Genomic DNA, 16,655 nt, shown 5'->3' with positions numbered 1-16,655 from the left:
TTGAGTAAAATAGTGAAAGCTTTTCCTGAGCCACATTATACAGACAAGTGTAAAGTTTTCTTTCATTTAAGTTCACTTCCCTGCTAGCAGTGAGCGGCTCATGGTGGGATTGTGCTATTAAACTTTAGTGTCTATTTCTGTGTATATATAGCAGGTTTTTTTGGGATAAGCTGGGGCTACAAAATCTTCCAAAATCTCTTCTCTAGATGGTGATGGGCTCCCACCTTTACCTGTTATCATGCCATTCTTCACACATCCATATGTCCAACACTGTGAAACCTCACTTCACAAATTCATTTTGAAAAATTACTGGTGAAAGGTTATTAGAGATGGATATTAACTCTTAGGCAGTTCACCCAAATTTCTGATTTTGTTTGAGATTCATGTGTGAATGGCTGCTGTTACTGCATTTTATTCAGCTATCACTTAGCTAGCTTGAAACTGGAGGGGCCATGTCAGGTCTCATTCAGTCCAAGGTGAGTCAGCCACTACAGCTTGCCTCAGGATTATTCAGTTGCAGAGACAGGTATAACCCATAATCTAGACAGTCACTACACACTATTACTGTACTTGTGTTCGGTCTCTAGGGAGTTTTCCTGTCTTATTCCCTGATTCTGTGATTATGCTTCCAGGGCATGAGACCAAATTTTTCTATTCTCTGAAGTTTTTTTCTTTGAGTAGGCTAAATTTTTGAGTAATTTTATGGAGGGGTTTAAGCTCTGTCCTACAGCCATTGAGTGACTGAAGCTTATGTATTATGGGAGATATTGTTCCCTCCTGCATTATTTGGAGAACAAAACTTGTATCTTTGATGGCCTCTTTCTCCCTTAGAGAAGAGATTGTTTCTGACTTGTAAATCTGCTTCTTTACAAATATCATACTGCTGGATTTTCACTTACTCATCTTCCTCTTGTTGGAGTTTGAAAGGAGTTTTCTTTCTGATGATTATGCCTAAATTCTAAGTTTATTGTTTGGGTTTCTGAAGTATGGTTTTTCAGTTAACATTTGTGGGTGATTGTATTAGGGTTTTTTTCCTGCTTTCTGCCAAATCTAAACATGATTGGAATGTTCAAGAGACAGCGGTTGGATGTCTGAGAGGCAGGTAACCTCCATTTGGATAAGTTGATTAGCTCCTCTGGCCATTAGTGCAGCTCCTATTTACAAAAAAACCCAAAAATCCAAACAAGCTCACAACAACACTCACATGACAACACACATGCACACCACACAACCACCACCACCACTGCTTGTCTCCCACTAGGAAGTTGGGATTCCAGAGTGAGAATTTTGCGAGATGATATTTTCAGAGCAGAGAATTACAAGTCAGTATTAACCTGTGGCCCTATTTGCATAGTGTATGAATACACTAAAATAACTGTCCTGAAATTGGCCTAAATCACTGATTTTACATTTTGTTGTGTGCTTAATTGCTTGGGCTGATCAATAAAAAATTATTTTGTTCTTACCAGTCTACAGAGATGGGTGTGTAAATTTTGTTATACAGCTTTCTGCAATGTTCTGATCCATCAATGAAGCACCATACTACATTTTATGAATATGATCACACATTTAAATGATAAAATCGAGTGATTTGCTGATCATGTGATACTTATATGTTATGTCCTAATACCAGATTTTGTGAAGAGTGGGAATTTGAGAAATTTAAATATTGTGAAAGGTACTTTTGAACTTTCTTGCTTTTTGATGTAACTAATAATACTGTATGTCCTCGTAAGTGACAATCTGTCAAGCACATTATTTTAAAAAATGAATGTTTTGGTGCTTACAGTAATTGCCTAAAACAGAAGTTTTCATGGCTTTTTAGGGTATATCTACACAGCAAAGAAAAACCCACGGCTGGCCTGTGCCAGCCAACTCAGGCTTGTAGGACTCAGACTGTGGGGCTGTTTCATTGCTGTGTAGACATCCAGACTTTGGTTTGAGCCCAAGCTTTGTGACCCTCCAACCCAAGCCCAGAAGTCTACACAGTAATGAAACAGCCCCACGGCCCAAGACCCATGAACCGAAGTGGGCTAACATGGGCCAGCTGTGGGTTTTTCTTTGCTGTGTAGACATACCTTAAGTGTTATTCCTTTTAGTAAACTGAAATGTAAAAAATCATTCTACAATATCAAAATTAAGGGTTTTTTTTCGTTTTCCTTTTTTTTTCTTGTCTGCATATCAGCAACTTTACAGGTTCTTCCTCCAATGGCATTCCTGAAACCATTCCAGAGAATTTAAATTTCTGTAGTCAAATGGAAAAGAAGACTTTGTTTGCTTACATTATATACTACTTTGATAAAATAAAAAATATATTACACATAGGGATTTTTGTTGTTGTTGGACCACATCTGTTAAAATATAAATTATGAAAAAATGTGCTCATACAAATGTGCTCAAAATATGTCTTACAACTATAAATATTTACTGTCCTTTTCCTTTAGCTTTACAGCTGTTGTGTGTATGGATGTACTCTGATAAATCCATTAATTACTGTTTTTGTTCATCTGTCTGTTTATATTTTAGGCACGCCGGAAGGAGGTTTTTATCCAGGAACGGTATGGGAGGTTTAATCTTAGTGACCCATTTTTGGCTCTGCAGAGAGATTATGAGGCAGGTGCTGGTGATAAAGAAAAGAAGTCCATCTGTACCAACCCCCTCTCCATTTTAGAAGCTGTCATGTCTCACTGCAGAAAAATGCAAGAGCGAATGTCAGCTCAGTTGGCTGCTGCTGAAAACAGACAAAAGAAGGTATCACAGCTACTAACTTTAAGATTATTATCCACTTTAGTTTTGTACAAACATTAAGGTGCTAGTTGCTAATGGTATCTTATGTGCAGACTGTGTTTCATGAATTAAGTATTGCCTATGAATGAAATGAGATTTAACTCTTACAAACCCATGAGCAATTTATCTGTGCAGTTCTAGCTGTGCTGGGTTAAAAGAACTGATTTTTTTTAATCCAACCCTATTTAAACCTAAAATAGGTGCTTTTACACAATTTCTGCTTTAACTAAACAGCATACAGTACAGATATCGTTTATTCACATGTGAGATGAAGACAGAATAATCCATAAACAAAGCAGCTCTATTTTTAATACATTACTAAAGAAATTTCTATTTTAAAAACAAAGCACATTTCTGAACCTTCAAAACATTAGGAATAAAGAGAAAACTATTTTGGAACCAACATAACAGAAGAGGATTGCTGTCATACTCAAAAAGAATCCTTTGCCATTTTGAAATTGTGATGTTGAAATGCCACTCTGGGTACATCTATCTACACTGTGATAAAAGACCCCTGGCTGACTCTCAGCTGACTTGGGCTTGTGGGGGTTGGGCTATCGGGCTATAAGACTGCAGTGTAGATGTTTGGGCTCAGGCTGGACCTGGACTCTGAGACCCTTCCCCACATGAGGTCTCAGAGCCCAGGCTGTAGCCCAAACCCAAATGTCTACACTGCAGTTTTTTAGCAGTACAGCTCGAGCTCCACAAGCTTGAATCAGCTGATCTGGGCCAGCTGTGGGTCTTTTTTCTGCATTGTAAGCATACCTTCTGACAGAATTTTCTGCTGCAGTGCCTCTACTTTGTGCATGAAGAAACATCTGATAAACATCTCTTAATAAATTCTGTTTGTTACTCTAAAAATGAAGGGCATTTCTTAGCTATATCATAGCTTTTAACAGTTTCTTTTTCTGAGGTGGGTGGGTGAAGTTCTGTGGCCTGCAATGTGTAGGAGGTCAGACTAGATGACCATGATGGTCCCCTCTGACCTGAGGCAATTGATGCATAGATTCCAAGCTTGTCCACAAAGTTTTCTAGAGTATCTTCAACTAATATCACATTTTCTTTCTTCCAGCTCTGTTCTTCAGCATAATTAACATGGCTCTCCATTAGTTTCTCTTTAGGAAAACGACAGATAGAAATAAGGAAGGTAGAACCATATTTTATTGAATAATAATTGCATAAGATACATTTTTGTTTCAAAAAGTTATGATGAGAAAGGGTCTGGAACTTCAATGTTCTTCTCTGTGAAATACTTTGAATAAATTAGGCCAGGTCTGCACTAGAAATTTTTGCCAGTATAGTAATGTTGGGTTGGTGTGTGGAGTGGGTTAGCTTTTTTTTGGCCACATTTTTATACTGGCAAAACCCCTAGAGTAGACACAGTTATACCAGCATAAAGGTGTTTTTCCCTATATTCCTTATTTTACTTGGGAGACTGGCATATGCTATATTGGCAAAGCACTCTTCTGACAGAATAATTGTGTCTATGTTAGGAGAGTCTGCTGGTATAGCTAAGTAGGCAAACCTGTTCTAGTGTAGACTCTATGTATCCTTCTATAGACTATGCCACTATATAAATCCATGGTATTCCCAGACTCTGAATAGAGCATGCAGTTCTTTTTTAACAAGGTGCAGCTGTGTATTCCACGTAAGTGTGCATGCACCCAGTGCAGCAGAGCTGGAGAACTTTGCCTAGCAGTACCTGTAGGGGCAACACTTGCTTCTCATGGCCATAGCCCATCCCCTGGCTCTCTGAGGTGGCACCGCCCAACCTCCCTCACTTCCTTCTCACTCCTTGAGGCTGGTGTTGGAGCTCAGAGTGGTTTTGACCTCTCAATCCCTTCTCACTTGCTGAGAGTTTTATTTGTGTATAGTTAGTTAGTACCCTTCTTAATGTCAATGTTAGTTAGTTTAGTTAGGACCAGTTATGGACCAGGATTAGGCTGTCTGGCCTAGTACTCAGAGCAGGAGTCAGGTATAGTGGGTGGAACAAGCATCCAGGTTGGGGAACGAAGCCAAGGGTCAACCAGTGTCAACTGCCAGCTACCAGAGCCAGGGGTCAAGCCAGAGTCAGGAACAGGAACAGAAGCTGAGGGTCAGAGCTGAGATCAGGTGCCAAATGCCAGAGCCTACGGTCAAGCTGGAGTCTGGGTCAGAGCCAGGACTGGTCACTGAGGATTGGAGGTGATGCATAAGGGCGGGGGAGAGACAAGGATCAAGCACAGAGCAAGACCATGGTGGCAACAGGAGCGAATGCAGGGTAAGGCAGGAGCCAGGAGGAGAGCAGGAACAGGGTTGGGTGCAGGAGGCAGGGTCCAATGCAGCTACAAGAGGAAATCATCTTGTTGCTCAGACAAACTTCCTGTTCCTCCTCGTGGCTTAAACAGTGTAGCTGGACAAATTGGTAAAGCTAGGTGATCCTCCAGTGTGAGTTCCTGTGGGTGTGCCTTGGTTGGGGCGATAGCACTAGTAGCTTCTCAGCCCATGCTTCAGTAGCCATTGGCTGAAGGCCAGGATGTGGCAGCTGTCTAGAGACTCTCAGGCCTGGGTTCAAGACCCAGGACGTCACATCGCTCCCCTCATACGCTTACTCCCTATGGCAACAATGGGCAAGGCTTCTGAAGATGGTTTTCATGGAAGGTTTTTATGAGTTCATGGTCATGGATGTTTTCAGCAGCCTCCCAGGAACACTTCTCAGGCCCATAAAACTTCTGATCAATCAAATATCACAGCCTATCCTGCTTGGTTTTAGAATCAAGGACTTCATGGATGATATACTCTTTGTGGTCCTGCACCTGCACTGGGGGGCAGTGGTGGCTGGGTCTGTTGGGGAAAAGGGTTAGCCACATATAGCTTCGATAGGGACACATGAAGTAGTGGGTGTTTTTTGAAGGAATGAGGCAGATGGAGTCTGAAGGTGACAGGGTTGATCTGTTGGCAGAATCAATACAGACTGAGAAATTAGTGATCGAGATTACAGGATGGTCTGTTGGTATGGAGCTACTTTGCTGAGAGCCATACTTTTTGGCCGACAATGAAATCCAGGCCTTTTTTGTTGCTGGTGGTCCACATACCACTGATGGTCCTGTTTGGCTTCCTCGAAGAGGGTCTTTAGGCTGCCCTGGGTACGATGGATCAGTTATACCCAATCTAAAGTGGCCAGATAAGGGGAGGTTGTGGGTAGTTCAGGATGGAATCAGAGATGGAACCTGTAGTTTGCCAAAAAAAGGGGCTTTGTCCTGTGAAGGTGTGTTAAGCGTTATATGCAAATTCTGCATAGCGTAGCAGTAACTACCTATCATTCTTATGGTGCTTGCTGTAGCACCAGAGATACTGTTCCAGGATTTGGTTCATCCTTTCTGTCTGGCCATTTGTTTGGGGGTGATAAGCTGAAGAAAGGCAGGACCGTACTCACAGCAATTGAAGAGCCTCCTGCCAGACACGAGAGATTAACGGAGCACCATGGTTGGAAATAATGCACTTGGAGAATCCATGGAGGTGAACAACCTGTTTTACTCATAGCTGAGCAGTCTCCTCGAATGAAGGTAACCTGGTATGGGGCATGAAGTGGGCCATCTTCATGAGGTGATCAACAATAGTTAAGATGGTTGTATACCCATTGGACTCAGGTAGCTCCAAGTTGAAGTCTAGTGAGATGGTCGCCGAGAGTTGGGGTGGCTGCAGGGTTTGTTGCGTGGCACCTTAGTGCGGGCACATATGTCATAGGAGGCTACAGATGCCTGCATTGTGGCATGCATGCGAGGCCACCAAAAGAAATAGGAGGTCAGGAGCTGGGTTTTGAAACAGCCAAAATGCCCCACAAGGGGGGAATCCTGGCACATCCTCAGGGCTGCCACAGGGGGTTACCAGAAGAATATATATACATTCCTTCACAAAGGTCAGTCCATCTTGGATTTCATGCACTTTCCGGTTAATGGCTTCCTGATCATTGTGGGGAGTCCCCTCAGCAGAGTCTGAGCAGATTAGGGCAAGCAGGTCTAGGTGCTTTATCACACTGAGGAAGTTATGGCACTTCAGGATGTAGGTGGTCTCTTGATTGGGTTTCTTCAGGTCAGCATAGTGCTCCCCTTTTTGGGACAAGGTATCTGCTTTACCATTCCTAGCACCTGGATGGTAGGAGATTGTGAAATTAAAATGGAAGAAGTACGGGGCCCACTGGAGCTGCGTCTGATTGAGGATTTTGGCTTTCCATAAATATTCCAAGTTCTTAGGGTCCATGTATACTTGGACTGGATGTCGGGCCCCTTTGAGGTAGTATCGCCACTCCTCAAAGGCTGTCTTGATAGTCGGGAGTTCCTTGTCTAGGATTTCATAATTTTGCTTGGCAGGAGTGAGCTTTCTAGAATAAAAGTCGCCATGAATGGTTCAGCTACAAAGCTCTGTCCACACTGACCAAACCGGAAATGGGAATTTAAAATGTCCCGGGGGTTGAGGGGAAGAGCTATTTCCTGTTTATGTGGCCACGGTGCAGCAGAGCGCGAATGTCCAGAGCGGTCACAACGGAGCATTATGGGATACCAATGCCAATGGCGTCCGTTTACGTTGTGCTCTGCCTACACTGACGCTAATTCGACCCATGGAATTCAACTTCAGCACTATGCCACTTGCAGAGGTGGTTTTATTAAGTCATATTTTATCACGATTTAGGTTGGCAGAATTGACATGCCAGTGGAGACTCATGCTTTAGGAGGTTGACGTAAGCAGCATTATGTCGACCTCCATTGCCAGTGCAGACCAGGCCAAAGGCATGGGCTCCTGCACAAAGGAGTTTACAATCTAAGCAAAGTATAAAAATTGGATGCACAATGCAGCGTGTGTCTCAAAAGATGGTTGCATGATTGTGTGAAGTTGTTTTGTAATATGGCTGGGTGACAGTATTATTTCTGATCTGAGATAGCCTTACTGGGATTCACAGAAGAATTAAATTTTAAAGAAAGATTTGACTGAGTAGGTGTTGTCTGTGTGATGCACTGTGATAGGGAGGGTGTTCCATATGTGGGGATGAGAAGGAACAAATATGAGAGTTCTGAGGATAAGAAAGGGTGTGGTGAGGCATGAATCATTGATGGAGGCAGAAAAGGGTGTATTCATTTGCATGCTAATTTGTATACTAATATCTAGAACGTTACAATGTTTTCAAATGTATGCTGGTGTCTATATTTTGGGTGCACACTAAAAGGTTTCTCTCAGTAAAGAATGCTGATAGGTCCATAAGAAACTGACATAATGGGGTGAAAGAAGCCAATGTAATTCCAGTAATTGTAATGTGATAGTCTGTGCTGGAACTAGTGTCCTATTTCATTTCTTATTTAAGAGAAATAAGAAAATATTTGCCATGCTTATGTCTGTCCACCAACAAAGTGTATGTTTGGGGGAGAGAATTCTATCAGCATATAATATATAAATATCATCTATTAACAGATCGCTAAAAGTTAGTTAGAACACAAACTACGTAGACATTTTGGACCCTATACTATCCAATGAAATCCTGCACTCTAAATAGGAGATCCTTTTCTATTTTACTGGGATCTGGCTGTACTGTACTACCTAACAAATATAAAGTGATTAAATATTTTGTGCTGCAGTGTCATCTGCTGAAAATGTATCAAATTCATGAAAATTGTCTTGTGGGCTCAAACCCTTCTCCCCATTTCCCTCAGTATTTCAAAAGATTCCAATCTTATCTTGGAGATTAAACTCTTTAACTGACTTTGTTGGGTCAAAGAGTCAACCCATTGGCTTCAGTGGGGCTATGCATGTAACTGCTTACCAGTGAGAATAAAAAACTGAGAGTGTGGCCCAACATAACTAAATAGGTATTTCAGAAGATTTGTAATTTCAAGTAAAGCCTTAAATTTTTCACTTATTAAAGAGTAGTAATATACTAATACTTATCCAAACTATAATAGCTACACTAGGGATACAATTTTTTTGTGTTTCCCAAAAGGGAATTTAAATGCTTGGTGGAATAAAGCATAATTTTAGGAACAATTCTTTGATCTTAATTTGTCTGACCATTTGGTTTTAATCTCCAGCGACATCTGAATTCTAACAAATGCCATTTTAAATAGTTCAGTAATCTGTAAACTAAACTTTAATAAAATAAAATACTATTTTCTTTAAAATGTATATACAGTACTGCTCTGGACATTGTCACTGTAATCCCACCTTTTTATTTAGTATGAGCAGTGAAGAATATTCAGTTGAAGATGGTACTTGAAAAATCAACTGAGTAGGAAATTTTCCTGGGCAAGTGCCATCATTTTCTGGTGAACCAAAGACTTAATTTTTTTAAAAAGCCAATGACTACATTATAGACAAGTGGTGCCCATTTAAACTTTCTGCATTAGTGGCAACTATATGACATTCCTTAGGTGAAATACTCTCCTCTCAACCCATCTTCCCCTCAAAAATCCATCAATTTTTCTTCTTCGAGTGATGGTCCCTACTGTATTCCACTGAGGGGTTATGTGCATGTGCAATGCACCTGGAGCTGGAGCTTTTGAAAGTAGTGCTGTTCAGCAGTCCGTGCATGCACCCTGTGGCACCTCTTGGTTTCATCTGAGGTGATAAAGGATGCGGCAGGCTGCTGGCATCTCAAGTGCCTTCTCATTGTCACATGGTCTGAGTTGGAGCTTCTATTTGCCTTTTGTTCTTGAGATGCACTTTCCAAAACTTTGCAAAACTATCCTTAGTACTGTTCATAGTTTAGATTTCTTATTTGTTCTGCATTTATTATTTTGTTTGCTTCTTCCTTCGTACCAGATTTAAGACTTGGGATGCCGCCTTGGCGGTGTTTCCCGCCAACTAATCCTCCCCTCCTCCAGTTCCCAGGCCTAGTTACTGGATTATGCCAAAGATGCTGGGATTCAAAATCTGTGCTTCCTGCCTTCACTCATTTTCCATCAGCGAGGAGCAGCAGCGCTGTTTATGCTGCTTGGGGGAAGCCCACATGACATACAGGTGCAGTATCTGACTCTCCTTTCCTGATCATACATGGGAGAGCTGGAATCTCTGCCTCAGGAAACACCCTATGGAGACTGCCATGAGGTTGATGTCAGATGCTGGCCAGAGAATGCCTCCTGTACATCAGCCTGAGCTGACAAAAAGCACCCCACCTGCCACAGACCACTGTCAGACTCTGCCAGTACTAGTGCTAAGGACCCTGTGCCGGGGCCTAGCCCTTAACCAAGAAAGCATGCACACAAGCATGGAAGTAAGTCTTCCTCCAAGTCCAAGAAGGACTCAGCACCAGGCCCAAGTTCCAGCCAGGAAGGATGTACACGTTCCAAGTCCAATAAGGCTAAAAATAGACCACACCAGTCGCTGGATCTGCTGGTACCAGTCAGTGATCTGGCTACTCTGCCAGAATCCTGTGAACCATCAGTACTCAGACAGATGCAGTTCCCAATACCAACTCCTCCAATGGAACACATACCATTAATCCCTGGGCGACTCGGAGACACCATGGGTTCCCAAGAGTTATTTGCACTGGAAGGACTATAATCCCCACGACGACTGATCTGATCACTAAGTCAAAGGGACCTTTTGCCTGCTATACTCCTGCCACCTCCGGTTCTGACGGCACCGCCATTTGGTGTGATTTCTGACTCTTCAGATTCGGACGATTCAGATGTCCAACATGGTCCACCACTCCAATTCTGGAAGCATGACTACCAGAGGGCTCCGATGGCACCATGGCAGTTCCTCTCCTTGCCTTAGCCACAGAGTTGTTATCTGGCATAGTAGTCACAAGCTACGCAACAGCAGGGTCAACTGGGTTGGCCATACTAGAGCTTGTGACCCCAATATTCACCCTTCAAATGGTCCCATTCAGTTCTGGAGGACTCCCTCACCCCACCACTGCAACCCTCATCTGGTAGGTGCTCGGACATAGCACTACATGACGCACCCATTAGCTCAACTCCAACAGTACTGACTAATGTGAGGAGGCATCCTTCATCTTCTCCTGATGTAGCCGCCTCTTCAATCCCTTCATCCCCACTGGAGGACTATCACCAGTTCCAAGAATTGCTGCAGAGAATAGCTAATGCCCTTCAAATTCCCTTAGAGGAAATACAAGACAGTTCACACCAGTTGCTTGACATTTTTTGCACGTATTGGTACCAGTGAGGGTGGCTCTACCATCAATGATGCCATCCTCCAGTCTGCACGCACTGTATGGCACACCCCAGCCAGAAGTGCTCCAACTCTAAAGGGGGCTGAGAGGAAATACTATGTCCCCATCAAAGGGTAAGAGTTCCTATTCTCACATCCTCCACTGAACTCATTGGTCATCCAGATGGCCTCAGAACGTTCCAAACAAAAACATCCCCGCTCCACCCCATCCGACAGAGAGGGTAAAAGGCTGGACCTCATTGGCAAAAAGGTCTTCTCTTCAGCAGGACTCCAATTTCGTATTTCAGATTACTTAGCCATGATGGCCAAATATGATTTTATTAACTATGGGCAATTAACTGACTTCGCAGACATACTATACCAGCAAGATCACAGCCAAATCCAGACAATTTTGGAAGAAGGCAAATTACTCACAAGATCCATGCTAAAAGTCACAATAGACTCCGTGGACACAGCCTCCCATGTCCTGTCATCGGAATTGTCATGAAGAGGGAATCTTGATTACACTTCTCTGGTTTCCACAAAGAAGAGCAAAACACTAGAAGATCTCCCATACGACGAATCGCATCTCTTCAATCAAAAGACGGCCGAGTCCCTACACTCCCTAACTCTATGGCCACTATAAGGTCTCTGGGTATCTATATATCAGCACCCAAGAGGAAATTCTATCACCCACCACAACCATACCATTACAGGGCCTCACAGCTATACCACCAAAGTTGCTATGATCCTCCTCAAAAATGCCCTAAGGTTCACAGACCCCATCTACCTATGTCAACTGCCCAGCCATTACACCCCCAAACATCATTAATTTATTTCTCAGTGTCTCAAGAGAGCCGTCAACTACTTCGTACACCAATGCCTATTTCACCTACCCCCTTTTGGGACTGCCTCAAACTCTTTCTGCCAGCATGGAAGTCCATAACAACAGACAAGTGGGTCCTAGAAATCATCCAGAGCAGCTATGTCATAGAATTTACGGCGATGCCCGCATCTCGTCCTCCTCCCCGGTCCACACACGTGGAATATCCACATGACAATCTCCTCCAAATAGAGGTCGACTCCCTATTGCAGAGGGGAGCTGTAGAGCTAGTCCCAGATTCCTTTTAGGGAACAGGATTCTACCTAAGCTACTTCCTGGTCCCCAAAAAGACTGGAGGATGGAGCCCAATATTGGATCTCCAACGCCTCAGTTGCTCAATTTCCAAACCAAGATTCTGCGTGGTCACACGTGTGACAATCATTCCCTTCTTAGAAAAAGGCATGTGGATTTACGGCTGTAGATATGCCGGATACCTACTTCCATATCGATATACACCAGATACACAGAAGGTTCCTGAGGTTCAAGGTGGGACCTCGGCATTTTCAATACAAGGTCCCATCATTCGGACTTGCCACTTTCCCATGAGTATTCACAAAAGTTTTCTCCGTGGTAGCAGCTCATCTCAGATGTCAAAGAGTCCTTGTTTTTCCCTATCTAGATGACTGGCTCATTGCAGTACGATCCAAAGAAAAAGCCCAGGAATTGATGTCCCAACTGCTTCTACTTCTCTCCTCCCTGGGGGTTAGTGTAAATGTTGAAAAATCATTTTTTCACTTTTAAATCCTACATTATCCCTGGAGTTTATAGGAGCTAGCTGTAACCCTTCTGTGCCTAGGACAGCCACCTGAAAATGCCAAGGTCAAGGCAGGCTGTGAAAGGAGAGCAGATTCTCCCAGCACTGGTGGATGGCACTGAAGCCAGACTTTCCAACCAGCCACAAACTGTGCTTCTGATTTACCACAATGTGGTTATCAAGAAGCCAGTACACAAATGCACCCAGCCCCCTTTACTGCATTCCAGTCTCCGGCTCCCAATCAGCCACTAGGTCCAGTAAAGAGACCAGTTATTTAAACTCTATGCTCTTTACTAAAAAGGTTCCCTCTGACCCCAAAGGTCAGCCATAGTACCAGATCAAATATAAGTTTGGATCTTACCCAAAATACAACGCTGCCACCCAATCCTTTAGTAACTAAAACTAAAGGTTTATTATAAAAGAAAGAAACAAACCATAAGAGAAATATTAAAGGCTTAAAGTAATCAGATACATACAAATGATTAAAAGTCCATATACTTCAGGTTTCTAGAATTTTTAGGTTTTTAGGCTTGTAAAGTTTCTCTGGTATACATCCAGTAATTGGATGGCCCTCACCCCTTTGTTTTACAGTTTCAGTTGCAGATGACTTGATCCAGAGGTAGGTTGGTAGCTGAAGCTGAATCCCGACTGAAGAGCAAAATGGATTCCAAAGCCTTGCCTTATATACCCTCTGGCCCATTACACGCTGCTTGTGGAATTTTACCAGAACCAAACTGGAGTCCAGAGTCACATGAACCAGTCCTGGTGACTCCTCAGGTCTGTCTTTGGTTTCTCCCCTGGGCCTCTGGCCTCTGTGAGTGTCTTAATGGGCTATTGAGCAGGCTATTGTCCTGCTGCCATCCTGTCTAGGGTGTGTCTCAGGCATTACAATTTGAAATACAGGTATTTCAAATATATCCATAACTTCCATTACATATATCACGCATGAACATAAGTATTATCATCTTACCTAATACATTTTAACCTTTCTAACAGTACCTGACATGGCATATCTCACATGAATTATTATGATTTTGACATACTGATGTTAAACCATATACTAAACACCCCCCAGTCTAACCAGCATGACGTTAGCATAGATGCGACCTCCGCCCAAGTTTATCTACCAAGGGAAAGGCTCTAGAGAATGAGGGAGTTAATCACTTTGGTTTCTTCCAACCCTTTGGTTTTGGCCAATTTTGGTTTCCTCTCCTTCTTTGCATGTCAAAGTACCCTCCACTCATCTTTGATCATTCCCTGAGCTACTAACACAGCACAGCGGTAGACTCAGACACCCCAACCCTTACACTCTTCACCTGATGGCCTGGTTTTTGGATGGACATCTCTACTAGTGCAAGAATGTTCTCTGGCAGTATGAGGCATCCTTTCAAGCAGCAGAAAGGAGTCCACAAGATACTTGTATCAAGCCAAGTGGATATGTTTCAGTTCCTGAGCTACCTGGCAGGACTTTGTCCCTGAAGCCGTGGGCATTCCACTAATCCTGGAATACTTCGTTTACCTAAAGGAATCAGGACTAGCCTTCTGTTCCATTAAGGTGCATGCAACTGCCATTAGCACCTTTCACGCATTGGTGGATGGTCATGAAATCTTTACCCACCCAATAACTCTACAATTCTGGAAGGGCCTCATGTGAAAGTACCCTCCCCATTCAACCTGTCTCCCCCCTTAATGGGACCTTAACCTAGTTCTCACTACACTGACGTCTGCCTCCATCGAATATATGGCCTCATGCTCACTGTCTCTCCTTTCCATGAAAGTTGCTTTTCTTGTCACCATTACTTTGGCTAGGAGGGTTGGTTATCCCCACCTGAGGGGATTTGGGCCCTTTCCACAAGAGTGCAAGCATCAACCACAGTTGCACTCCACAACGTGCCCCTCACAGACTTATGCAAGGCAGCCATGTGGAGTTTGGTATACACCTTTTCCACAAAGTACGTTCTAGTACATGACTCCACAATGGACACTTTGTTCAGTGCAGCAGTCCTCCATTCCACAGTCTCCACGCATCATCCTCCCACATAGACACTGCTTGTTAATCACCCTCAGTGGAATACAATAGGGACCATCACTTGAAGAAGAAAACAAGGTTACTTTCCTGTAACTGAAGGTTCTTCAAGGTGTGTGGTCCCTCTCTGCATTGCAAATCCACCCTCCTTCCCCTCTACTGTGGCATCAATGGCTCTGTGGTAGAGAAGGAAGTGGAGACATCAGCAGCCCACCATGTCATTTATCGCCTTGGACGAAACCACAAGGCACCACAGGGCACAAGCACGGACCACTGAACAGCACTACTTTCAAAAACTCCAGCTCCGGGCGCATGGCACATGCACACAGCCCCTCAGTGGAATACAGATAGGGACGACTCATCTTGAAGAACCTTCACTTACAGGTAAATAACCTTGTTCTGTGTACTTTCCCTCCAATAAACAAAACAATTCCTTCCTGTTCTCCACCTCCCAAATCATTTGCTGGGAATGTTTAATGAAATTATTCTTTAGGATGCACTTCAAACTTACTTGATTCTTTGTTCTGTATAAAAGTATGTTTGGGGGGGATCTTTAAGTGTATCTCCCATTTCCCCTTTTAGTGTCCTGATGCAGAGGTGGAGCCCAGCTGCCTAGTCTTTGCAGTCAATTGGCATTATATATATCTTCACAGGGAAAAGGACTAGAGAGCGATGTATTTTTTAATGAAAGTTGAGATTTCCCCTTTACAGGCCACTTCTGTTAACAAGGGGCTTGCACAGGCCTGATCCAGCTCATTAATGCTCTTCCTGAAGCAAAAAAAATGGTATAAACCTCTCAAATACAAGCCTTATATAAAGATAATCATCTTTGGCTTTTGAAAAGTGGAAACCTTTTAGCTGAGAACAGTATTCAGAAGCAGGAAGAAGCCAAGGTAACAACCACTTTTGAAACTTGGATGAGAGCATTCCTGTGCTGCAAGCTAAGAACTAATTTTAGCTTGATGCATTAGATATAGCTGCTGCTAGTTGACAGCTCAATGTAATTAGATCAGTTGCATGACACCTGAAACCAAACTTTCTTCTTTATTTACATCTGCTTTGCCAAGTCATTATGATAAACATGCTTCATTTCAGCACTTTGGTTCATATGTGTGACAATCTGATGTACTGCAATATTAGCTGAGTAAAACTTGCTTGGTTCTTGGTGTTACTACAGCTTGAATGTTGATGGGAATAATGCTGCACACTTCAGCTTGTTCACAAGTTCGTATAAATGAATTAATTGTATAAAAGCTACTATTAAAGGAGTGCTGTTTTGCTTTTTCCCCTGTATGTTAATTTGCCAGAGGGCTTGATCCTGTGAATTCCTGAGTGCCTACTGAAAGATTCTGAGTGTTCTTAGTTCCCATTGACTTCATTGGGAGTTACTGGGAAACACACAAAACTATTGCAAAATGTATTTTGTTTTACTTTTTTACTAGCAACTTCAGCTATATTAGATTATTAGCTGTGTCTGTAACAACTTGAAAATAAGTTAGTTTTATTTCAGTTAAGATACAAAATTCACCTCCCATCCTGAAATAAATATGCAGTAATCCTCAGTGTAATCTGTTGTTTTCATTTAAGTTAATGTAGTATGGGCAGTCTGGAGAGGACTGAGCCACTTTCTCATTGTAAAATCTAGTGTCATGCTCTGTCATATATACCTTTTCCGTGACTTTCGTCAGTCATTCTAGCAACGTTAGTACAGCTGTTGTTGGTGAGGTTTGTCCATGAAGGTTCTTATTTCTTAGTGGTGAAATGGCAAACAGAATGAACAAGGAGCTTGATTTTTTTTCTGCCTACGGGTGACTGTAACTGGAGTCACAGGGACAATATTAATCACAATCTGATCATTCATGATAAATTGAGAGGTTTTTTTGCTGCTATACTGTCATTGACAAATGCTGCTGCTACTCTTCGCTTAGCAGTGCCTTTAGATTTCACATTATCCTTTTTACATTACTCCTGAATACTAACTTGTTAATGAAGAGCAAAGTAGTTTGGGCCAATGGAGGTGGGCAGGATGGGTTGTGTGATGGTTGGTGTTGCTGTAAAACCATCTT

General features: G+C 42.7%; 1 protein-coding gene across 2 annotated transcripts in view; it reads left to right on the top strand.

Annotated features, from left to right (window-relative positions):
* CTTNBP2 (cortactin binding protein 2) overlaps positions 1-16,655 on the top strand; it is a 168,032-nt gene that overhangs the window by 61,498 nt on the left and 89,879 nt on the right. For both annotated transcript variants that reach the window (XM_067564254.1, XM_067564255.1), the window contains exon 3: positions 2,527-2,751. In XM_067564254.1, coding sequence (XP_067420355.1) covers positions 2,527-2,751 — 225 coding nt within the window. The remainder of the gene's footprint in view (positions 1-2,526; positions 2,752-16,655) is intronic.

The sequence above is a fragment of the Emydura macquarii genome, unplaced genomic scaffold (assembly GCF_026122565.2).
Source record: "Emydura macquarii macquarii isolate MOO-44397 ecotype Brisbane River unplaced genomic scaffold, CSIRO-AGI_Emac_v2 contig_2636, whole genome shotgun sequence".
Taxonomy (NCBI): domain Eukaryota; kingdom Metazoa; phylum Chordata; order Testudines; family Chelidae; genus Emydura; species Emydura macquarii.
The sequence above is the reverse complement of the archived record's forward strand: the minus strand, read 5'-3'. Positions and strand labels throughout refer to the sequence as shown.